At 46.7% G+C, this 25815-nt stretch overlaps 1 protein-coding gene across 2 annotated transcripts in view; it reads left to right on the top strand.

The window, feature by feature from the left end:
* CACNA1H (calcium voltage-gated channel subunit alpha1 H) overlaps positions 1–25815 on the top strand; it is a 235124-nt gene that overhangs the window by 127215 nt on the left and 82094 nt on the right. For both annotated transcript variants that reach the window (XM_065684766.1, XM_065684767.1), the window contains exons 6-8: positions 2981–3140; positions 11829–12144; positions 25201–25293. In XM_065684766.1, the coding sequence (XP_065540838.1) occupies positions 2981–3140; positions 11829–12144; positions 25201–25293 (569 nt within the window). The remainder of the gene's footprint in view (positions 1–2980; positions 3141–11828; positions 12145–25200; positions 25294–25815) is intronic.

Here is a 25815-nt window from a genome sequence, read left to right as displayed (position 1 = left end):
ACAGCAGCAGGTTGCATTCAGCCCCATCCATGCCATCCCCAGCAGCAGGACAGTGATGCTTCCCCAGCCGCCACACCACTGTCAGGAGCAGAGTTTTCAGCTCAGTGGCAGTCACAAAAGGCCATGGAGCAGATGGGAATGATGGCTGGGTCAGAAGCGATGAACCTGGTGTTCAGTCACAGCACAGGGGAAAGTAGGGACCCATGAGGAATAGCCGGGCGATTTCTCCCTGCGATGTCTGGGCACTCGCCTGGGTTCCAGCCAGCACTATTAGCTCTTTGCTTCCAGGCACAATAAATTCACCAGCAAGATTATTTCATTTTTATTTTGTTTGTTAAGAAAAGAAAGGAGAACCCTGGCCAATAAAAACATCATCTCTATTAGAAATTATTCCTTGAAAATGACTGGAAAATGTAATTCCCGTGATTTATATGTTTGGCAGAGGCTGTAGTCATGGGATTTTTTTAATCATGGTCACTGGTTTTCTTTCAGATCCATTTCACTGCTTTTATGTTGATTTTTCTACTATGGGCTTTAAACCAGGCAGCAAATGGAATGGGAGCGAAGAGAAATCCTGCTCCTTGTTGCGGCCCAACCAATGCTCGTGCTCTTTTCCCATGGCACACTCGCCATTCTGCTGAGACCCCAGAGCACCCTTAGTGGGTAGCGAACAGATGGATTCAATCTCGAGGATGGTGCCACTAAACAGCCCAAAATACCAAAAGTTACTGAGCAGAAAACAGTTGTCTGGCACAGAGAGATCAATTTTAACCGTTTTTGGGAAAAAAGACAGACGGTATTAGTGAGAATGAGAGGGGAAAAAGAAAGAAGAAATGCCCAGCATCATCTTTCCAGTGGGAATGAAGTGTGTCTTTCCTGCTTTTCCAAAGATAGATTTGCAAGGAAAGCCTGCAGGGCATTGCTGTGGGATGTGCTCCTCGGGGGCTCACGATGACAGCACACGTTGGGAACGATTGTTACAAAACCAAAACCTGTTTGCCTCCAGATCTGGGATTCCTCTTGCACTTGGAGCAGAGGTCGGTGCTTCCCATCAGCTGGCACCAGCGTTGCGGTTACAGTGGATGGCAGAGATGCCAGCATCCCGCGCCGCCCATGGCGCGTGACAACACACACTCATTGCCAGCACCGTGTCCCTTCCCTGCAGGGTGGCTTTGGCACCGGGGTGGCACAGGGACAGAGTTTGGAGGGCAGCCGGTGGCACTGGCAAGGGGCCGGGTGCCAGGATCGCGGCTCCTCCGGAGAGGCATCCGCTGCCGGCGCCAGCAGTGGGGAGCCGCGCCGGAGCCAAGATGCATCTGGGCATGGAGACCTTGACAGGCTCTTGCCCTGGGATGCAGAGGTTATTACTCACACCTCATTATTTATTAGCACAGACTTCTTGGCTTGGCTCATCCCCTCGTGCCGCGCTGACAAGGTAATGTCAGCTCCGGCCCTGCTTGGCGGGGCTGCGTTTCCGCTGGCACAGCGACACGAGGAAAAGGGTAATGCGGCGTGACGGGGCTCCAGATCCTGCCAGCATTGCTGCTGCAGCCTGGAGGTGCCAGCTTGGATGGGCACTTCTCTCCTGCTCCTTCCAGCACCCATCGTTGCAGCCCAGCATCATTAATTTAGCAGGAAAGGCGTCAGGCATGGGGCATGAGTGAGGAGCTGGCTGAAAGAAGAAGCCAATGTGGAAATGCCACTCTCCATTCCAATGGGTGCCTGGTGGAGAGCAGCATCCTGCTAGGGGAAATGAAGGGAGGAAAGGCTTCACACAGGCAGGAAAAGGTGTTTACAGAGCGGAAGTTCAGTGGGATAAAATACCTCCAAAGGCGGCAGTGTCACCTTACCCACCAGCCACATCGATTTCCGCTGTGCCATAAACATGAGCCCTGCTCTCTGCTGAGCACCTGAGGCTTGGTTCCTGGCTTTATTCTTTCCTATGATTGAACATTTGTCTTTGTCTCTTCCTGTTTTCATTAGTCCTCCTCTCATCAATTATCAGCTGTGGAAATGATAGCTGGTCGGTATCGCAGAGATTCATTTAACCTCTATTGAACTGCGGAGCTGCAAGTCATTATTCTCTCTTTATTCCTGCTTTATCCTTGAGTTGGAAGGTGCCCTCATGTAAGCCAGGTGTCCTGGGTTGAGCAGGTTTGTGGTTGGGTTTAAACCACGACACCAGGGCAGCCCCAGGTGCCAGCCCAGTCCCAGCCTGCTTGCCCATGCTGCCCTGGACTCATTCCTCAAGCTTCTTATTTACCGTGGAAGAGCTTGCCCAGAAATCAGCATTACCCTGGTAGCAAAGGTGCTGGGAGAGCCCCTGCTCTGCCTGTAGGTTCATGGGGAGGTGTGGGGCCAGCAGGGAAGCTTGCACAGGAGAAAGGGAAGGGAGCAGAGCTGAGGGTTTTCCTTAGAGGAAGAAACATTTGCATCCTGTTTTCCCCCCTTAAACAGTCAGAATTTCCCCTGCATCCCTTGCTTGGCAGTCCTGTGGCCAGCACAGAGGGGAGTCCTCCATGGAAGAGGAATTGTCCATGGAGGAGGCCTGGAGGAGCTGCAGTGGTCATCCTACAGGAGGCTCTGGGAACAATTGTTTAGGGAACAATGTGTGGTTCATGAGAGATGTTCAATATGTTTATAAATCTATCTTTTGTTAATTCCTCAGAAGGGTGATGGTTTGGGGGGATGGTCCTCCAGGAAAGGCTTTCTTGCAACTTCGCCCATGTTTGTGTGGGCCCATATTACTGAGAACATCTGAAAATTCCACCCTTAAATCCACCCTTTAGAGATACGCTGCTCCTATATGTGGCTAAGCCTTTTGCACTCTTTACCTTCCTTTTCAGCCTTAGGGCTTAAGGGAAAACACAAACACCCCAATTCCTCTACCCAGGATGCACTACCAAGCTGGGAATGGTGTGGCATTCATGCTCTCCCCATCAAAGGGCTTCTCTAACCTCTGTTCTCCTTCTCCCCACAGGTATGCGAATACTCGTCACCCTGCTGTTAGATACTCTGCCTATGTTAGGCAACGTCCTCCTCTTGTGCTTCTTTGTCTTCTTCATCTTTGGGATTGTCGGTGTGCAGCTCTGGGCAGGGCTGCTGAGGAACAGATGTTTCCTAGACAGGAATTTTGCCATGTAAGTACAGCAAAAATATTTCCACCTTTTCCTATTTTCTCTCTCTCCCCATCCGGTGGGATTGCAGGAGCTTAACTGGGAGCACAGATCTTAACTAGGCTGTCATCTTGATTCACAAGGTTCATAGAATCATAGCATGGTTTGGCTTGGAAGGGACCTTACAGGTCATCCAGTTGCAACCCCCTGCCACAGGCAGGGGACAGCTTCCACTAGACCAGGTTGATCCAAGCCCCTTCCAACTTGGCCTTGGACACTGTCAGGGAGGTTCTTGGATTCAGAACTCAAGTGTGGAGTTTTGGCTACTTTTTGTCTGTAAAAAACCCATATCTCATCAAGTTACTGAGGCTTGGAAGTGCCTTTGTCACGTTTTCCCCCTGTACCTGAAGGACAAAGATGTCTGTGGTTTGGATTATCTCTGCCTGAGGAAGCTGAGATCCCTGACTCCGGGATTGGAAGGATTTAGAACAAACGAAAGCTTTACAGCTTTCCTAAAATGGCCAGTTCCCAAAGCTGGGAGGTCACCCAGCACACCACAGCACCTGCCAGGTACAAACAGCACCATGAACATGCTGCTGAAACACCCAAATATGAAAGACATTAAAGACATTTGTGCATCCTGGGACAGGCATCAGGAATGGGCATCACATTTAACCACCTGCTGGTTTTGATGCAACTTGAGATTTGGTTCTTCCAAGCTAGGCAATTGCATGGCCCAGCATCCCTTAGCACCTTAGCTGGGTGCTGAGGGTGCTAATCGTTGTTAATTGCCCTGATGAGCCTTACCTGGGACCAACACCTCACCCATGGCCCAGGAGCTCTATTTAAGCTCAGCCTGGGGCTCTTAGCCCTGGTTTAGAGCTGGGCTGTTGGTGTGTCTGCCTCCAGATCTTTGTTCCCAGTTTCTTTAGCTCCTTCCTGAGTTCCCTGTGTGAGTTCTGCATCTGGTTCATTGTTTATCGCGTCTGGGGCTTCATCAACCCTGCTGTTAGTTCTGGGCTCTGCCTGCTGTGTTCGCACTCTGTCCACGCAGGAACTGCTGGCATTGGGATGTCTCCTGCCTTCTGGCTCATCCCCTGTCGTGGGGCAGCCTGGTTCTTGCTGCTCCCCAGCAGTCCCTCAGCATGATATTGAGCTTGCGCTGTTCTGCACTTGCCCCTTCAGAGGTGCAATGGAAGGGCACACCTTAAAACCCATCAGCACAACCAAAAGATCAAAGCCAAGTGAAATCTGCCACAGAAAAGGGAGCTCTGCCTGGGAAAATCCTTCCAAAGGGCTCCTGTCAGAGACTGCTGAAGATGTCAGAGGTGAGGAAATGCCTGAGATCAGCTAATCAGGGCAACTCCAGCTCTGTAAGAGAAGATAGAGCCCATAATTATATCTGTTTGCAATCATTTGCTGTCTACAATTTGTGTCTGGAAGACAAGCAGAGATTATCCCTCAGCTCTATCCCAGCTCCTGTTTCTGCTTCTTGGCTGATTACTCCTGATGGTTTTCAGTTCTCTGAGCTTTTCTCTGTCCTGCAGCCCATCTCTGATGGCACTTACCCCATCAGAGATGCTGAAGGGCAGAAAATCGATGAGTCTGCCACGTGTGTATGCTTCTGCTCCTGCATCTTGATGCTCCAACCTTGCAAGCTATCTCCAGCATGCACAGCAGGTACCTGCTGGTCACCAAGACCCTTGTCACTCAAAGTAACCCCTGAGCTCTCATTTAAAAGCCTAAGAGTAGTGTTAGAGCTGTGCTCAGGTGGCCCTTGTTGCGTGGGGCAGGCGGTGCTTTGAGCAGGAGTGCAGAGCTGTAATTAGCCTCAGTGAGTCCCTCTCATCTCTTTGACCAGGTTTCTGAAATGCTCTGTGATTCCTGCAAAGTGGAGCTTTTAAAATTAACCACGAGGGAAGCATTTTGCTAAGTACAGATATTAAACAGGCCCTTATGCAATGGCCATTAGCAGCATCAAAGGCATCACAGGGTTTGCTTATCAGGGTCTTGGTCCCGGTCACAGAAGGCAAAGTCAGGCTCCTTGTGCTGAGCCTCAGGAGCTGTGCTTGAAAAGGTAGGAGGTTTGTAAGATGTTTTCTCCTTCCCACCCCACTGCAGCTCTGTGCGGGTTCCTGGGCCCCCCCAGCAGCAGGTAGTGGTGAATTTGGGTGGCTGTGGGCTATGTGTTGCTTTTGATGAAGTCCTGATGCCATATGCTTAGGGGTACTGTGAGCGAAGTTACAGCATTCCGGAGGAATTGGGAGAAATTGGGCTCCTGGCTTGCCCATGGGGCAGCTCTGTTGCAAGACAGGGCTTACTCCAACTCTGTTGTAATCATCATAACACGTTACGCTTTATCAGCATAACAAATATGGGTTGTTCTGGTACTACCAGTGACCGAAGCTACTGTCTTGGTCTGTGTTTTGCTGGATTAGCTTAAGACTTGAGAATCCTGGTTGCAGTTGAGCCAGTCTCTCCACTTCCAGCTAGAAACTATCCCAGGTTTGGGCTTGGAGTGGAAATTTTGGGGAATCCAGGTGGAATTATTCCCATCTTTTCTGTCATTCCTGATACGTTCTCCTGAATCCATAGTTTTAGGCACTGGGATATGTAGTGGTCTTTAACACCCCAACAGCAAGTTGTACATGGGGAAGAGGCATGGAGTGACAGTAACAGGGAAAGTAACAGGGAAAAGGTTACCTCTTCCTGCTCTTGTACAGATGGTCCAAACTATACAGCATTAGGCCCAAACTATCAGGTCCTGCAGACCAGCAGCAGGATGCCATCTCCTTGCAAGACAGTGTGGAGATAAAGGCAAAGTCATGTCCAGGGTTGGATTTGACTGGGGTCCGTCACAGTGTCCTCCTCCTCCATCCTTATGCCAAGCTGCTGTGCTTGGGATCAGTGCTGGAGAGCCCAAACCATCCATCCCCTTCCAGGGACAGCTGTGAGAGAGAACAAAGCCAGCAACAAAACCTTCACCCGGGGGATGCAGGATTAAAGTTAAGCTCTGGTTTTGGTTCGAAGTAAACAGAATAGAGCTCTGTGGGAAAGGGGGAATGAGATTCTGGTCATTTAGTTTTGTTTGCCAAGTCCCACTAAATCCCAGTGGTGTTATTCTTAACCTAACAGTAGTGTTTTCCAGCCCTTCACTGGGTTATCAGGGGCTGGAGGGTGGGCAGATGAGCTGTGAGCCCAGGTTGGGGCTGAGCAGATGATGGTCCTGTCTCTGATTTTCCTTACAGCCCTATAAAGGGAAATACCTGAGTTATTGGTGAGGCTCACCTTGATGGTTGTGTCAAACCCTTCCAGATGAAAACAGAACTGCTTTAAAGTGAGGGCGAGCATCTGAATGCAAGCCAGGGTGCCAGGCAAGGAAGGTCATAGCCCCAAAGCTTTTCTGGATAAAGGAAATTCAAGTGAGCTCAGCCCAGTGCTTCAAATAGTTTCTGCATGCTGCTTTGCACACGTGCTGCCAGCAGCTTTCTGGGCCATTCCACTTGAAGGCAGGCATCAGATGGAAGAAGTGACTTTGAATTTTGCCATCATTCTTCTTCCTGTGGAAACCATTTCTTTCAAATCCCCTTTGAAAGGTGGCAGCTTCAAGTACAAGAAGTTATTTTTAAATATGGTACATTCTGATAGAGATTTGGGGACTTCTTTTGAGGTGCCTTTATCTCTCTCTTTGAAAATTGCCCCTTTGCAAGGCAATATGATATGCTGGAAGGAGGTTGGATTTATTAAGGACTCTTTTAGTAGAGACTTTGAAGGAATTGCAGGCGGTTACTGGGCTGCTGCAGTAGTGGGTTAGCAAGCAATAAGAACTGGAGTGGGTCACTCCCCAGCCAGCCTTGGAGCCTAGAGTTGGGCTTCTGAAGTCTCTGGTGGTTCAGACACCTCTTCAAGCCCTGGGGAGCTCACAGTGGGGAGCAACAGTGCCGGGATGGTCTCCACTGCTGTGTGAGTGAGAGCTGGGATTTCACAAGGGCTTTTTGGTTGATCTGTTCTGAGAGGGAAGGGCTCAGTATTGCGTATACGGGGAGACCAAGTGAAACCGGCAGTTTATAAGATCTTCAGGATGTGTGTCTCCCACACAGCCCCTCTGGCTCCCTCTTGCCATCATGAGCTGCTGTCACTGTTAATAAAGCAATTGGGTCACCCCCCAGCTTGTCTGGGTTGTTGCTGCTGGGCTGCTCTTTGCTTGTGTGCTGTTATGCAGAGGAGCATCTTCCCTCTTGTAGAGCCTTTCAAGGAACTCAGTGGGTTGGAGGCAGGAGAGGGGAGAGAGCTGTGAAGTGCTTTGTATTTATGTAACGCTGCAGGACAGTTATAATGTGAGTACTTCAGTCTTAATTAACCCCATACCTGCTTGGCATTGTACTGCCTTTGGCTCCTTGACTTTTGTAGTGCTGTGAGGAGGCACAGACAGGCAAGGCAGACAGCTCTGAGTTAGTCTGAAAGGTACTTCTGAGTTCTACTTGATTGTTCCTCCTGGCATCCCTCTGTGCTGCAGCGTTGGGCTGTCAGCAGGCTTTCCTCCAGGGAGCAGCCGCCTCTTGAAGGGAATGGATCCTGCTTGATGCTGAGTTTCCTCCACCTTTTCCCTTTCCTGCTCTGCTCCCCAGAAAGCTGTAGCAGGATTGTGCTCAGCATGCACGCACCTTACTCCAGTGGTTGTGGAGGATGCCCTGCATGGGAGGACATGCAGGAAGGAAAAAACAAGTTACAAAAGCTGCTGCAAGCCCAGCTAAAGATGTGCACTGGGCAGCTGGCCGAGAAAGGGGTGTTAATCCTTTCTAATGTGATAACAAGATCCATCCTGGGGCTTAGTTTCTCATGTCTTTTCCCCAGAGCACAAGGGTCTTGTGATTAGTGGATTCATTACCATTAAGAAGTTATTTGGCCTGTACGTGTTGGCAAGTAACAAGGAAGTCAGATTGACCTCTCCTGCCTGTGGAGGTAGATGCTCTTGGCAGAGCTGATTCTTTTTGTGGGTATTGGGGATTCCCTCATCCTGCAGGGCTTTTGTTTCTTATTCTTGCTCTCATTCCTTCTTTCCACTGTATGGGTTTGCCAGAAAGGTCCTCAAGCAGAGGAACTAAGAACAGGTCTTAAATTTGCAGGGTGGATGCTCGTGGTATATCTGTGCCTGGGGCAGACATGGAAGAGGGAAGGGCTTGAAAAGGGCTGGGCAAAAAATGGGCCCCCATGAGACTGATTTTGGCCTCTGGGGAGGACTTTGAGTTTGTAAATGATTTTTGGGGCAATTACAAAATGAGCAAAGCAGAGAAAAGGGAGGATAAAATCAGGTAGGCAGCAGCAGAACCAAGTCAAGCTTCATCCACCCTTCACAAGCAAGCTGTGCTTTGTTTTCCTTGGGTTATTTTCCTCCCACAACCAAAGTGTGTCGTTCTTTTGGTTCTCCAGGGGTTTGTGCCCAGATCTTCTCTACGCAGCTTATTCGATCGCAGCCCAGGGTGCTGTGTCTGCAGGCAGCTTCTCCTTCAGCCCAAGGCTTCCTGAATGGCAACTCATGGGAAACATAAAGCCTCTCTAATCTCTGTATATGGCTCATCAAATAGAGTTCCAGTCGCAATGTGGCCCTGTCCAGCCTGCCCAGCTGTGTTGGACATCTCAGGAGATCGGAGATCAGCTCGGGGCTGGAATATAGAGGATTTATCTGTGATAAGGGATATGTAGCAGGGTCCTGCAGCTGGGAGGGCAGGCAGCTGTGGAGCTGTGTGTGGCACTGAATGTTGTCTATATTGTGCTGTAGTGGGAGAGGCAGCTCAAAAGGGACCTCGGGTGGGAGGTTGGGATGGAGCATCGTGCTGATGCATCAGGCGTTCGGTCTGAGCACTTCTATGGTCAGTGTTTTTGGCATGGGCATGTGTGTGTCTGCATCGGAACACAAAACTGCTCCCAGGAAAGGAGCTTGTGCAGCCATAGATGCTAATTACACCATCATCCCTCCAGATGGTCCATCTCCCTCTGCAAGTCCAGTTTTGCTCTGGGTAGAATCCTAATTACAGTGGCCCGCAAGCTGTGATGTGCTGAGGCTTCCTGTCCTGATCACTGCCAAAAAGTGCCTGTGATCAGGAAACTCCTGCTGCTGGTGGGGTGTTGCTTCCAGGGTGGTGGAAGAAGTGAGTTTGTGCTGAGTTTCACAGCTCCATCTGGTTCTGGAGCAGGTTTTCCTGGAAGATCAGTTGTAGTTTGGAAGACGGTGGAGAGCCACATGCAGGTCAAAGAGCCTTGGTGTGCATTGCTTTAAGGGAAATGAGAACACAAGGGATGTTCCCAAGATCACACAGGGTTGTTGCAGGGCTCGGTGTTCAATGTGTAGTTTCAGGGTTGCAGGTTACTGTCTGAGACTCACTTCTGTGGCTGTCTCTGCTGCAAGCACCAGGTTGGGGTGCTGAGTTGCCTGAAGTTTTGAGTTTGCCTGATTTGTCACGTTGGGGATTTGAGAACTGCAGAGATCTGTAAAGCCTGAGCTGGAGCTCCATGTGCTGTCATGAGAAGGTACCAAATGAGACCTCTCCTGCTGTCACCTTAGGGACTCATAGAGCAGCTCTTTGTAACCCACAAAGTGCTGGTTTCGAGAGTGGTGAAGTCAGCCCTGGGGAAGCTGGTTGCACCCCCGAGCACTGTGGCTGTGCTAGTTTGCTGTATCAGGCAGTGCACAGCATACCCAGGCTTCATCTGGGCTCTGGGGGTGTTAGATCCCTTTCTCCACCACCACAGGGTGCAGAAAGCCGTGATCCTGGTGTCTGATTTGACAGATTTCGGAGCGAATGAGTTTCTTGGAAGGTTGATGGGATATATACCGGTGGCCTCTCAAACCTGGAGGTTTTAGAGGCAAGTGTCCGTCTTGAGGCTGTGATTGCTCTGCCCTGGGCTGCACCATGTGTTATAGAGGTGCAGAGCCCACCAAGGACCTCCCTGGGTGAGCAGGCTCTTTGGCTTTAAGCAGAGCTATCTCAGTTCTCGCCACATTTGAAGGTGAAGGAGCTCTTTGCATTTGAACCGAGCCCCTCTCAGTGTACCCACCCTGGTCAAAACAGAGCTGATGGGGTTCTGCCAGCTGCTTGTGAGTTGAAAGTTACTTCTCAGGCATCTCTCCTCCTGCTTGTTTCTTCTCTCAAGTTCCCCGGCTGTCTTTGCACATCCCTGTGCCTCGGTGTGGTTTAATCCTTTGCAAGGTCCCACAATCCCCAACTCTGCGTGACAAACTCTTCTGGTTGTAGTATCTGGTCTACTAACAAACGCTGTGCTAGCCTAGCACTCGGCCTTTTCTTCAGCCTGTTTTATATGGAGATTTCCTCCAAGCGAAACCGATTTGTGGGAGGGGAAAGAGAAGGCTTTTAGGGGAAAAACAGTTTTCAAGGGGTTTTTGTCTCTTGAACCTAAAGCATAGAAACTGGGAAGAAGATATTACAGTTCTGTCTAGAGGTGTCGAAACACTCTGCAATGGGAGGGGGAGTAACTTTAATTACAAGTGAGCAATGCCAGGTTCCTCTGTGTTACTCTTGCCTATTCCTGAAGCTGGATGAACCCTCAATGCCCATCTCAAGTAATTAATTCAAGGAGGAGAACCAAATTCCCCAGGAACATTGCTTGGGGTTTATTTCCCCTCAGCTCAGCCTTGCAGCAATTGCTCTCTCCTTAAAGTGCAGTTGCCAAATGACTCCTGCTTGACTCAGGGGTTTAGGGGACCAATTTCAAGCAATTGTATGGAGTAACACTAGTTTGGCACTCACTAGAGCCAAATTTATTCAGTAGTTAGGTACATTCAGAAACAGATAGGAATAGAAAATTGAAGAATTACCCGTTTATCTTCTACCCACATCTCGCTTGGCTGTATCATTTGTGTGTTGCTTTTTCCCTTATCTCCTAACTGATTATATAGAATCTCAGATCCCTGCAGCTCTGAACACATCAGATAAAGCCAGCTGTAGGAATTGGCACCTTCTCCTTTTGAGCAGTGTGAGTGCTGCTGGGTTTCGCTAATGCTCATCAAACAGCAGGAAAAGTCCTGGGCTCTTCTTGCTCACTGCTTTGCCCCAGAGCACGGCTGGGGAAAAGGCACATCCCTGCCACGCTGCAATTAGAGCGTTTGCTTATCGTAGCTGTAACAGAGCCATAAACTTTATCCAGGCCAATTAAATCAGATATGCAATAAGCATACAGTTTGCATTAATGCGGGCTCTTTCTTTCCTTATGTAAGTACAGAAGGAATTTGAGGTGGCCTGTGGCTGGGTCTCTTTTAGTTAGTTTGCTCACGCACCACAGAGATGTGCCGAGAGGCAAATTTATTGGAAAGCTGCTTTGCCCTCGGCCTTTCGGAAGCACGTTCTGAGATCAAAAGAGCTGTTGAAAATCCTTAGATAGAAATATAGGGAACTTTCTGTTTCTTGGAAGCACCTGGCCTGCTGGGATTTTTCTCTCTATACCCTCGCGTTTCAACTACCCAATTCACTTGGGGAAACCCAGGTTGATCTTTAATTGAAAGAGCAACCTGGTGCCTCACAGGATGCAAAAAGCTTTGTAGGGCTGATGTCTCAACTGTGGCTTGCCATCCCCAGCCTGATGGCGCTGAAGGGCAAAGGGGAAATAACATACCCAAAACAGGGACAGAAACGAAGGGTGCTGTTGCTGAAACAAGGGATGCATTATTTGTTCTTATCCTCTTTCTTCCCCTTCTAGGACGTACAACCTTACCTTCCTGCATCCGTACTACCGGACCGACGAAGCGGAGGAGAACCCATTCATCTGCTCATCGCATCGTGAAAACGGCATGCAGAAATGCTCCAACATCCCAACCAGGAAGGAGTACAAGGTGGAGTGCACCTTGAGCATGGACTCCTACACCCCAAGTTTATACAACCCTGACTTCAGCAGCAGGAATGCCTGCATAAACTGGAACCAGTATTACAATGTATGCATGGCAGGGGATGTAAACCCACACAATGGAGCTATCAATTTTGATAACATTGGATATGCTTGGATAGCTATTTTTCAGGTAGGATTCTCCTAAAGATTTTTCTGTTTCTTTTATCTTTTGCTCGGAAAGGTTCTGATAGATGCGTCAGAGGAGGAAGGAATTTACTTGCACCTGCATGAAACTGCAGATAAAGGTACATCAAGTAAATGAATCAGACAGTAACCCGCACAAATGTTGCAAGAGAGCATTTGGAGGGAATAGACATTTTTCCAGTGCATCTTAAAAGAGGAGGAAAATACTTCATGAGGCAGACAAAAGTATGGCAAGTTCTAGCACTGCAAATGAGATCGAAATAAATCCCAGGGATTTTGGAGAGTTAGGGTCTTTATTGCTGTAGTATCAGGAAATGGAGAGTGGTGTTAAAGTCCTTAAGCAAGACTTAACTTCATTCTAAAGTTTGATAGCATGGTTTGAGCTTGATTCTGGAATGACAGGGTTATACTTGTTAGCATGGTATGCTGGAGGGAGGAAGAAATCTGTTCTGCCTAGAATATCTGTGGAGAGATACTACTCATGGAATTTGGGTCTCTTAATGCACACCTACACAGCTCTTCACTAGAGACCAAAGTGCTCTTAGCACAGGCTGGGGGAGCCTTTACACCAGCAACTAAAGCATTTTCAAAGCTCTGGAACTGGGTAGCTCATCTACACAGTCCAGAGGCTCTGGTCTCTTTGGGCTGACCTGCTTTAAGGTGATCAATGGACTGTTTTCCATTTTAAAATTGAAACTTAAATTGCACTGTCTGGTTTCAATACATATTTCTTCACGCTTTTGGCTAGATGCCCTGTTCTGTTTAGTCTTTCTGAACTGTAGGTGACATCTAAACCTAAAAGAGAAAAAAAAATCTCCTTTAGTTCTGTTAATGATCATAGAATCATAGAATGGTTTGAGTTGGAAAGGACCTTAAGATCATCCAGTTCCAACCCCCTGCCATGGGCAGGGACACCTCACATTAAACCATGGCACCCAAGGCTCTGTCCAGCCTGGCCTTGAACACTGCCAGGGATGGAGCATTCACAACCTCCCTGGGCAACCCATTCCAGTGCCTCACCACCCTCACAGTAAAGAACTTCTTCCTTTTATCCAATCTAAACTTCCCCTGTTTCAGTTCGAACCCGTTACCCCTTGTCCTATCACTACAGTCCCTAATGAAGAGTCCCTCCCCAGCATCCTTGTAGGCCCCCTGCAGATACTGGAAGGCTGCTCTGAGGTCTGTTCTTAATGATGAATAATTACTCATTCAGAGCTCTACATTTCATCCATGAATTTCCTTCTTACTTCGTATTAAAATACAAACTTAACCTCCATTTTCATCTGGGAGTTGTAAAGGGGTGATTGCTGGCTCTTAGCATCCTGTCTGCTTTGCTGTCACAGTAGCTCACCTTGAATCACACTGGTGCTGGTGTCAGAGGCTTAAAACCAAATCCAGAAGGGTTCAGGCAGATCCCAAGTCTCTACAAGGGTATGTTTCTTAAAATGCTTTGGTTCTTTGCTGGAGTTAGTATGGCAAGAGAGGAGCTGCCATAGTAATTGTGAATATTCCTGACTGGTAGTGAGTGTTGCACAAAGGAAAAGGGGAGATCAAAGTGAGAATGGTGGATAGGTCTCTGGCTGCATTTGCATTCTCCTTTTTTTGCTCTTGCATAGTTCTTTGATGGAGCTTGACGAATGTGCCCAGGAGGTCCCTTCTGGCTCCCACCACGGGGCAGCAGTGTTCTTGCCAGAGAAAGGGCAGAGGGTAACGCTTTGCAGAGTGCCTGTGTTAGTGCATTGAAAATGAGCAGGTGCCTCTCGAAGGGTCCTGCTTCCTTTGTACTTCCAGAGCCTTTCTGCAGGCTGCAAGTTTTTATTTCTTGTTGGTATTTCATTTTCTCAGCCTGAAAATGTGCAGCTTTAGCCCAGGAAGAGCACACCAGCAACCACAGAGACTTCAACTGATTCATTTGGGCAGAGCGGAGTGTCTGGCAAAGTTGGATATTGTATCCATAGATCATTTTGGCGGCTGCTAGGAGGTTCATGATTGGGTTTAGTGCTGCTTAGGCCATCCAAATGCTAAAGGGTATTTCCAACCAAAGACTCTTCTTACATCTTTACTCCTTTTAGAAATAAGGACTCAGAAGCTGAAAACATTATAACTCCAGATAAAGAAGCAGCTGTTGGTAGGAAAGTGCTTGCTTGACTTTGATATGGAAAGAGCGAACCATTACAGTAATAGGTGGGATGCTAAATCAAAACAATTGCTATAAGCAGAGAACATTTAACAAATACAGCTTTTGAGTCGTGCTCTCATTAAATTTAATAGTTGAAGCTGGGTAGCACCGGGTCAGCAGTCAGATGTGGCCTCAAAGCAAGTAGTGCAGAAAGTAGAACTGATGGGTTTAGTACCTCAGGAGCTTCCTAGTGAATTGGTATTGAATTACTGGGCAGAAAGCACTCTGCTTTGTTCTGGATGAGATGGGTCCAACCGTCCTGATCTTTTCTGGGGAATAATGAATCCGTGGTACTTTGTAAGAGTTACGGTGGTGGACTGAACCTCAAGGGCTGGCAAGCCTCCAGTTTGCATAATGGTAATCTTAGGACTCAGCTGGATCAAGCATCCCTCATGATTTATCCCCAATGAGTTGGAAATGTAGCATGGTTTAAGAGCTGTCAGGAGCGAGGTTGGTGAAATGAGCCCCACAGGGGAGATTTGGAAAGAAGTTTCCAAGTGCAGTGAGTGCAGGTTGTGCCCAAGGGTTTCCAAGGGCACAGTGTGATACTGTGCAGACTGCGAACAAGCAAAACCAAAAGCAGGCTTTGACAGGGAAATCTGAAGATCTCTAAAACATCCTTATGAAAGGTGTACTAAAGCACAGTATGGCCAAGCTTTTTCAGCTGCCAGAGTTTGGGTTTAAGCAGCCGTCAAGCTGGAAGACATTTAACTTCGTGGTAGTGATCTTGAACTTGCAAGTAACCTGGCACGTGGCAAGAGGGTGTACCAAGCAGAGAAATGCACTGTTGACCTTCCAAGTAGAAGTGAATGTCAGAGGCATCAGACAGGAGAACCAACCAAGTGCAACTAAAAAACCTTAAAGTAATAAAGATGATGCTGCATCTATGGGTGTTTGAAAGGATAATCATTCCTTATGTAATCCTGCGAATGATTCATGTTTTGATTCCCCTCATTTGTTGTGTAATAGGCTAATTCATGTATATATTTGTTACAAAGGCACGTTCAATGGCAAATTATGTGAACTAATTAGTTTATTACAGGATAAATGAAAGGAGATGGAACCTAAATTAACTGTGAGGTTTGGCATGATATTAAGTTCCCTTTATTGCACATGAATTTCAGCCACAACAATAAGAGCAGTAATTACAGGTATTGTTGTCACACTGCAAATGATGAATTACCCACCTAACCAAAGTCCAATTTAATTTGGATTACTGACAGGCTCAGTGGAGCAACCAAAACATTGCCACCTTCTTCACTGTCAGCGTTGTGTGGCCAGGCCTGAATGCAGAAACCTGGTTAAAACAGAAGGGGTTGGATGGGTGGTGAGATACACAGTTTGGGAGGATGAGATTATTTAGGCAACTTTGCAACCCACGGAACCCTTGCTGGGATGATTTCAAGTCTGGCTTGCAGAAAAGCAAGGTTTATGCTAGCAGTTTTTCTGAGGAGGCAATGCTTTTGGCAAAACTTGTGAGCCAACTTCTAAGGAGCATTAACAGAGGCAGAAGCAAGAGGAGAACAAGGGAACGAGTTGTCCTCTGTGTCTCCTTCCAGGATATAGTTGGAAGGACTGAACTTTGAGAGCAGATGTACAGGGGAACAACAAGTCCATTCAATACAAAAGAGAAGTCTTGCTGGTGCTGGCTGAGTTACCTTTCCTCTGGCCTTTCCTTCACATGTATTTCAGAACTGGTTGTATTTTGAAAGCGGTTCCTTAATGAAAGACCCTCTTGAAGTTAGTCCTTGGACGCAGCTCTCAATTCATGATGCTGTTTCTGTTGTATGTTGTTCTGAGTTCATGTTGCTTCTCCGAGGCTTTGCTTAAGAAGACATCTCAGTTAACAAGTTAATCAAGGCATACAAGTAATACATCTCTGGCCTATCGTGAGAAGGCTCTGGCAAGGGAATCCTCAGAGGAGACTTTTGCATTCAGCAGCCCCCTTGCTGCTGTCAGGAATGAAAAAACAAAACAGGTTGTGTTCATGAGGACTGAAGACAGCCCAGCAGGCACATGTCATGATAAGAATGCCCAAGAACAGAAAAGCTGAATCGCTTTATGAAGGAAGATGTCTGGAAGTAGAGCAGCATTAAAGGAACTCTTAGCAGCAGCAAGAGTTCAAGGCATTATCTTGATAGCATGCTTATGTGGATAGCTCCTGCTTGCTCCTGGTCTCACCAAGGAGTATGCTATAGCCATGGAGGTGGGGGTGAGCAGCTCAGGAGAGAAAACAAGGTGAGGTGGGTAAGCAGGGGAATTGATGCCACCCTCTTCATCCTTCATTTGTCCTTCTGCGGATGGCAGGCTGCCGGAGCAGGTGTGACAGTTGGCAGTGACAGCCGCATGCTGCCGGCCGCCTGCCGAAATACCCCTTTCATTTACATGTGAAGGTACCTCTTCCTTGCTCTAGCTTGTCAGAAAAGCCCCTGGGAGCTTGTGGAAGCTATCTCAATGCAATCAAGGATTTATCCATCTTGACCTTGTGCTGCGTGCTGAAGAGGAGCTTGGTTTATGTCTGTGTTGTTGACACTGCTTCTGCCGGAATCTGTGCCTGTAGATGGGCCAGCTGAGAAGGCACCAGGCTCAGGGGGGGAGACTTCAGGCTTGGAGAGAGGAAGGTTCCTTTGTCTCATTTCACTGTTCTTTGGTGCCCTGATCTGCTTCACAGCTGTTGCCCACATTGTTTCAGCCTCTGCTCATCATATTGAAAGCCTTCCCTGAGATTTTCTCCTTTGCCTGGAAATCTTTCAGCTAAATCTGTGATAGGAACCGTATCTTCATTTGAATTAAAGGAAAAATTATACACATTTCAATGCACTTCTGCTATGGCCAAATTCAGGAGTAAGTTTGGAGTCCCTCCTTGTCTATACTGTCACTCGGTCAGGAAAAGGTCTTGTTTGAGGAGACAAGACCTGAAGCTCTAACATTGCTTTCCCTTAGAGTAAGCACAAACCTCTTCTCTGGAACCTACTGACAGAGTCATTGCTCTTAGTTCCTGCTTGCGCATCTTCCTCTTAGCTGGGCTGTCACTCAGATATTAATGTGGGCCTTTTGGGAGCTCTGTTGTTCTTCCTTTGTTGCTGGGACCTCAGGGTACCTCAGCCAAGTTCTTTACAAAATGACAGCTCAGGAATGATTACCCCAAGCATGTTGAACCCAAGATGTTACTAATACACTTGCCTGTATTAGCAGCAATAGAGGTTGCCTGTCTGCTGCAACCTCTACTCTTCCACTAGTCTTAAATGGAAGTAGGAAAGCCAAAAGGCATGCTGAAGCAGGGGCAAGTGAAAGAGCCTGGGGCTTCCAACTTGCAGTTGTATTTATGTGTGCAGTGTGGTTCAGAGAGCCAGAAGCAGCTGTCACATGGGGGTGCCCGTGTTTTCAGAGTTCATTGAGTCGATAATTTTTTGGCCAAAAGGACTTTTTTTGTGTGTCAAATGGCTCATTCTTTAAACTGGAGAGATGTGTCAACAGTGCTTGTCTGTGCTGAGTTTGGCAAGGAAAGAGTTCGGAGCTTCTAATTTCCACTGCTTCAAGATCGTGCTTTGTCACTAGACTTGAATCTGGTTTGGATCACCAAAAATATTTCGTTCTAAATGATGGGGTTTCAGTTTTGTTGGTGTTGCTTTTTTTGATTTGGTCAGCTACATAAACATCATTTTCTGTCTTTGAAGAGCTTTCCTGCTGAATACCCAATCTAAAAATATCCAGCCTCTTTAAAGCATCTCAGACTGTGCTTCCAAGAGGATTAGTTGCTTTTGAAAAGTCTCCTTCATTTTGAAGGTTAGAAGGACTTGTTCCATATAGCACAAGTTAGGGAGACCATCCTGATTCCAGATCTGCACCCCGTAACCGATGGGCGGTACTGAGCATGGCACAGAAACCTATTGCATCCTCTGTAGCTTTGGAAGGGTTTCATCCTATTTCGATCATAAGCTCTTATACGGAGAGTAGAAAGAGAGGTGCCTGCAGAAAGCCATGGGCTAACCTGGAGTCCAGTTGCGTGATGAAAAAGCTGCTGGTCTTGAGGCACATCAACAATTCTTACAGGGAAATCTTGGTTTGAACACCCGAAACCTGCTCCATGATCAGGTGCTGCTATTGCACCTTGCCCCATGAGTTGTACGTAGTGGAGACTTGTACAGAAAGCCAAAGGTTCAGCTCCTTTGCCCTATTGTTCCCACCCAAATGTCCCCAGACTGCCTTGAGTTGGCAGATTCATCCACAGTGTGAATGGGTATAGCTTAGACACTTGAACACCTGAAGTGTGTTTTATGCCATAGTCCTGCACAGAGGGTAGTTGTGCTTGAAGCTGTGCGCCCTTTGTCCCTAACATAATTTGAAACAAGGTGTAACAATATGAATACCAAAAATCCTTGCTTTTTTGCATTTGGGATAGTACCCAACTGCTGTGTTCCAGACAGTGGTGTCTGGAGAACCACTGTCATTCATATCATTGCTATATGGTACACTCATCTGTAAGCAAGGAGCTCAGTCTGGCTTTGGTTCCATTCTCCTCGTTGCAGACTCTTCGTCTTTCAGCTTTGCTCTGCTATAAAGCTCTGATTTATGGTGCTCTCTATGATAATGGACTCATTATTGCTGAAGCTAAACAGTTAAATACAGTCCCTGTGCATAAGATACTTTACACAAACAATGAAGATGGAGGATAATTATCCCAGTAAATCAAACCTCATGAATATGGACTGAGATGTGATTTGTTATAAGCAGCAGTCATCTGAAATCAGTGGTGTTTTTGCTGTTGGATGAGGATCTTGCATTATTTAGTGTGAAACTGAGAGGTAGCAACTAACCTTCTTTTCGTAGCAAAAGTTGTTGAGTTTTGTGGCATTTTTAAGCTAGTAGATTCACTTTCATGAGGTTTGGGGCCACCAGCAACAGTACTGGGGACATGTCCAGCTTTCTTGCACACTGGCTGCCCTCTGCCTCTCAAGATCCTCTGTGAAGTGGCAATGCTGACCGGAGATTGCATTTACGTGGAACAAATTTGAGAGGCCACCAATCCAAGACATTCAAAGTGGCACAGTTTCCTTCCTTATGTGTTGCAGGGCCACTTTTCAGAGCAGATACGGGCTTTGCAAGACTCTCCATTTATAACGAAATGGCTTAAAGTCATTTGGAAAGCAAGCAGGCCCTCGAAGTGAAAGGAAAAGCATCTGTTCAGAGGACATTAGTCAATCTGATAAAACCTGTTTTTCTGACCACAGAGGTTACTTAACACCATGTGCCATGAGGAAATAATTAAAATGGTGAAGTCGCCTTCAAAAGTAGTGATGTGATTAGCTGCCAAGCACTCTACATAGGGAAAAAGAATACTCCATTATTTGCTGGTCAGTGCTTACCAGCCAAATCAATATGCCCAAGAGGACAGAATACCTAGATAAGAGGCTTTCAGAAATGAATGCTGAAGGTCTAATAAAACTTACTTGAGACCATCATAGTAATTAATAGCTCTCACAATTCTTGGATCTTGGCTTGATGAGGTTTATAAAAACAAACCTCAGGGCCAGGGAAATGATGAGATAAAAAGTAAATAGAACTAAATAATCATGGTGGTCCTTAGAGTTGCTGTTCAGTTCAACATAATTGATCTTGATGCAGATAATGCCCATCTTGTCCCCCAGAGGACCCAGTTTAGGCCAAAGCTAAAGAGGCTGAGTGCAAATTATAGATGTCAATTAAGATGAAAACTTGGAATGGTTTGGAAACATTTGGGTTTCTCTGTATCTCTGTATCATCTGCTTTGGCCAGGCACTGAGTTGAAAAAGCACCTGCAGTTCTGCAATCAACCACCAAGGGAATTGCTGTTTGCCAGAGTTATGCCCTATAGGGGTTTTGATCAAAGTGTTAGATGCTGATTTTGGTTCCCATGCTTAGGGAGGCTGTCTCTACAACAGAAGTTTGTCCAAGTGATCATAGAAGTGAAATCTTACTGTTGGAATCATAGAATGGTTTGAGTTGGGAAGGACCTTAAGATCATCTTGTTCCAACCCCCCTGCCATGGGCAGGGACACCTCACACTAAGCCATGGCACCCAAGGCTCTGCCCAGCCTGGCCTTGAACACCACCAGGGATGGAGCACTCACAACCTCCCTGGGCAACCCATTCCAGTGCCTCAACACCCTTACAGTAAAGAACTTCTTCCTTATCTCCAACCTGAACTTCCCCTGTTTTAGTTTGAGCCCATCACCTCTTATCCTATTGCTACAGTCCCTGAAGAAGAGTCCCTCCCCAGCATCCTTGTGAGAAGGATCAGGCCTCAGGGCTAGGCTGGAGTTCTGTATGCTGTTCATTCTGTTCTTACAATCTTTTCAGCCTCACTTCACACAGTAATTTTCCAAACTTTCCTCGATGGATTAGTGGCACCTCAAGGTTGGTTTCTCCCTGCCTCAGTCCATCTGGCACTAGCCATTAGTGCTTTCTAACACACAGAAAGTAATTTAGTGTGTGACTTTAATTAGTAAAGTAGCTTGGGTCGGAGTTTGGGTGTCGGGTTTTTTCCCCTGGATGATTCTTTTTTCTTAACTGACACTTAAGCAAAAGAAAACCACCCTGCTTTTGAATGGATGTTAGCCAAGAACTTGCAAAAATGTTGGCAGAGCTCAAAGACAAGGATTTTTATGATTAAAACTTCTTGACATAATAAAAGAAATTGTTCTGCAGAGACCTCTGAAGTGACCCCAGAAAAAAACAATATAAACCTCCTGTCTCTCAGGGAACAGTGAGGAGCTCTGAGTTAATTGCCAGTGTCTTTAATCTGCATCTCCCTTGTGATCTTCTCTCTGGAGTTTTAGACTGATTCTGATCAGCTTCACCAGAAGACCTGATTCTGTCCCCAGTTATGCTCCTATAAATCAGCCAAGCATAGTTACAACTGGTTAAATTATTGTAGCCTGAGCAAACCAGGAGGATCAAAATCACAGAACGGAAGACCAAAAAAACACCCAAATATCTGATTGTCCATCCTCATCTTGCTGGTATTAGTATGACGGTGATAAGGGAGGGCCTGACTAGAGACTGCATGGGTGGTAACAAAGCCAAAGATCGGTGAAGTCTCTCTTTAACTTCACCTGAGTGAGCTTTCTGTTACATGCTTGCAGTGATGGAAGAGAGGATCCGGCACAACGCTTCGGGCTTTAGCGCTCAGTGTCATAGCCATTGACGGGAGACAAATTATTTATCCCACCTCTGTCCATGCAGTGTAAGAGGTAAAGAACTGCATGAGCAGGCAAGGAGAGATCAGCCTGATCTCTGGTAGAAGGCAACTCTGTTCCCTGCCCAGAGTCCTTCAAAGGCAAAAATCATTCCCTATGCTAGGGAGGCAGCATCTTCCTTTCCTACTGGGTCTGCAGCGCGTGATTCCAGTCGGCAGCACTTTGTAGGACAACCTTGCCAATCATCTTAATTGAATCTTTCAGCTGTTTCCCTGAAGCTGCCAGTTTTAGATCTTGCACATCTTTTTCATCAGAGCAGAATTAGGAAACATGTTTCTTGCCGTCTTATCGCTGTTGATAAATAATTGTATGTTGCGTTTATTGGAAGCTTTGAACTGGTACATTTGGAGACACTGTTTAATATGTCTGGCTGTGAACAACCATGGCTTGAACAGATTTTAATTACTGAGAAGGGATTGCTGAGATTGGAAAGCACAAGAAAGGTGCTCCAGGTCCTTGGAAGACATCTATAAAGGCCTTGGAGGGCCAAATGCTGGAGCTGCAGTCAGCTGGATTAATCAGATTGGAAAGTGAAGAGAGGAGGAAGTCATTTCTGCTTAGCGCAGTAGGTGATATTGCAGTCAGGGTGCCCCAAGGGAGGAACGGTAGGCAAAGCAATGCTGGAAAATATATCTGTGCTCATGGGAGCAGACTGAGAGTTGCTGGCTTTCCCTCCGAGTTCAGCTGGCCTGAGAGGTGTGTAGGATCAAAGTGAGCATTGCAGCAGTGAACTTTACACTGGTACAGATGCCTGTGACTTGGTTCCAAAAATAGTTGAAGAGTGGTGTACAGACCAGCAGGAAAGAAGTCCACAGCATGGCGAGAATCAGGCTGTAAAAATCACAGACCGTGTTTCAGACCAGACAGGTGGCTACACATGTGTGTTATCCTGCATTTCTCCAGAGCTATTTGATTAAAGAAAAAGAAGGCAGATGTCTGTAAGCATGCTGTCTTACAGGATTGCTAGAAGTCTAATCCTCATCAGCTCAGGAATCCTTCCCCTAGGTACTGCTGCATTTGTGCTGGCCGATGTGTCCAAGAAGGAATCCACAAAGATGTCGAACAGGAGAACAAAAGCCCAGTGGTTTTGTTTATCCCTTTAGTTTACAAGTGAGCAGTAAATAATGCAAATTCTAATTACACCTTAAATATTCTGAGAGCTGGATGAGCATTTTCAGCTCTCCAGAGGAGAAATGTGGTGTGTTGATTGATTCTTGCTGAAAATGCTGTCTAGCATGTAAGAAAAATACCTCTATAAACGTTGGTTGGCCCTAGCTCTTGTCTCGGCAGCTGCTTCCCAGGTAGGGAGCTGGCAGAGCCTGCAGAAGCCCAACAGCAGCCCTCAGGTAACTGCTTTTGTAAAGAGGGTTCTTTGTTTAATCCTTTTTGATACACTTGATTTGAAGATTGCCTCAGTTCTACCCAATGGAAACTGGGTGAAGAGGGGTAGCAAATATGTTTGGAGTCCCTGGGCTGATTTTTCGTCCCCAAGTGTAAATGGATGGAGCATCTGCTGTGGCAGCCTGGCTCTGAAATGCCCATCCAAATAGAGAGGAAGGAAGGAAGAGAAGGAACTCTGAACAGCACAGAGGAGGCTGTTTCATAGGTAGTTGGCAGTGATTTGGTTCAGCCTTGTCTCACCTCCCAGCTGATCCCTCCAGTTGCTCCATGAACCTAAACAGGCACTGTGTGCAGGAGACGATCGATTGCTGTGCACAGCCCACACAGGCAAGGGATGCAGCCGAAAAGAACTTTGCTCTCTATGAATGTTTCAGCCATGTTAAAGGAAAGGCAGAAAAGGGCAGTTCCAGTTTGATTGCTTGTTGGTTTCACACCACTGAACAGACTGATTACTGCCTGTGTCTGCCCAGGCAGCTTAACCCCTTCTCAGACTCCAGGGTGAATAACAGCACTTGCCTCCAGACAAAAAAGAATGTGTCTATTGCTGAAAACATTCTACCACAGATTATTCTCTGGCGCTCACGTTGGCCAAAAGCATTGGTTTTGTTAAACCCACACCACTGGAAGTGTAGCATTCCTGTCTGATACCTGTGTATCGCTAACCAGCAGAAAGGATGTGATAGGAATGCGTGTGATGAGGAGCAGGAGAGGTAGGTGTAGTTTGTGTAAATGCAGCCAGCATGTCATCAAACCTGACTGCTCAAAGTCATTGGCAATGGTGACAACCAAACAGCTGCAGAGACAATTTTTACCTACTGCTTGGCAGATCGTGTTTATTGGTTTTAGCTGCATTCGCTGGCAGCTTCTCACTCAGGTGCATGGTGGGTGCCAAGTTGTGTGTGCTTCAACGTGGGAAGTAGGCTTGGAAACTTGATGAAACATCACCATGTTTAACTTCAGCATGAGAGGAATCGAGACTATGATTCTATGATGCTGAAGACTAGGTCGTGCTTTTCTTCCAGCACCCATGAGCTGATGCAAGGTGCTCACAGGAAACCTGTGAGTGCTGATGGTGTGTGTACAGGAATGCTCTCCCCCTTTGCAGATGTGATCATATATCAAAGATCCATATCTAGAAGCTTCTTCCAGCTCCTTAGGTAAAAAAAACCAGGAGAAAAGCGGCAAGAATTCATGTCTGACTTTCTTGCAAGTGTTTTGCCCTGATGCTCCAGGTGTGACAAGAACATTGTTTTATTCAGTGCTTCAACATCAAGCGCTTTATGGATCTGCTTTTCTGTACACACCACACAGAAAGTCTTCTACGCTGATGATTCTTGATCCTTGTCTTGTGCACAGCAAGCTAATTCACAGTTCCTCCACTCAAACAGGGTCTAAACCAGGATTGATGCCACTGAAATTGAAGGCAGGTGGCAGTTACAGGTTTATGCTGGGACTGCCAAGGCTCACAGTAGGTATAACAAATAGGGTACATCAGTGTAAGCAAATTCAGACAGGAGCTTTGATTTTGATGGGAATTGTGCTGGAATTTCAGCTCTAGGACTAGTAGCAGGCTAGCACTAGAGGTTTGGTACGTTTCAGCTAAATAAAAAGTGTAAATTACATGGCAGAATTTGCTTTGCTCTGCACACAGCCTGTGTGGTGTTAATTAAATCCTCAGCTTCTTTTCTAGTGGAAGGAAGACTGCGAAAACGAGTATGAAATCAATTCTACGTTTAATTAAAGCAACTCTCTTCCATTCACATGCTTTCCCACTATGATATTGGTGATGCAGTTGTAACGGTGAGCCAGTAGGAATCACAAAGAAATTGGTTTTACAGGAACAAAATTGACTTAAAAACTTTATGGGAATTTTATGGGTTACAAAACCAGGAGCTGAGGTAAAAGCCCAGATCTCTGCACAGAGAGGCTCTTTTTGTTTATAATCCCTCCTCGGAATTTCTCTGCATTGGCTCAGAACCAGTGGTTCAGGTGTTTTATTGTAATGCTTTATTATTTTAATCATACCAGTTCCTGTAGAAATCTCAGGCCAGTCCTTTGGTCACACATCGCTGCTGTCTTAAGCCGACTGTGAGAAGTGCAGCAGCTCTGGATGGATCCTGAGAGATGCTGTGAAGTGATGAGTACCAGGCAGTGTCAGAAGATTGATGTTTACTGGCTTTTTGGATGACTTGTTCTTACACTTTCTTTCTCTGTCTTCCCATAGGTTATAACCCTGGAAGGATGGGTTGACATCATGTATTATGTGATGGATGCACATTCTTTTTACAATTTTATATATTTTATATTGCTTATAATAGTAAGTATGAACTGTGAGTTGCTCCTGTTCCTTGTCCTTGTGGGGTAAAGCTGTTCCCTGGGCTTTTCACAGAGGAGTGCCAGCCAGGATTCAGAGTGGGACACCTTCCTCCTGCCATAAAGCATAATCACACAGGTTGTGATTAGTACTGCAGGGACAAAATATTGGCTACAACAGCCCTTTTTAGTGTCACATGTGATGCATAGCCACGGCTTGTCAAGCCGTATGGTCCCTCTTATTGTCCCCAGTCTTCGTCTGGTTACCTTGATGCGTCATAACTCTTGTGCCTTGGCCAAGCAACTGCTAACAGAACAAAAAGCAGAGAGGCTGTAGCTTTTCTTCCTTTAGTTCCCTCAGTGGCCCAGAGGACACCTTATTTCAGTGAAGGGCCTTCAAACTGTTGAACTTCAGCTGAGCCCTTTAAATAAGTGCTAGTAGCAGTGCACCTTGCCGAGGTCTTATGGTGAAAAGTATTACTCACTGGAGGTGCTGGAGGTTGTCTTCAGAAGCTACCATTCCGTG

Source organism: Lathamus discolor, chromosome 6 (assembly GCF_037157495.1).
Source record: "Lathamus discolor isolate bLatDis1 chromosome 6, bLatDis1.hap1, whole genome shotgun sequence".
NCBI lineage: Eukaryota > Metazoa > Chordata > Aves > Psittaciformes > Psittacidae > Lathamus > Lathamus discolor.
Note: the sequence above shows the minus strand (reverse complement) of the source record. Positions and strands in the feature narration are given on the sequence as shown.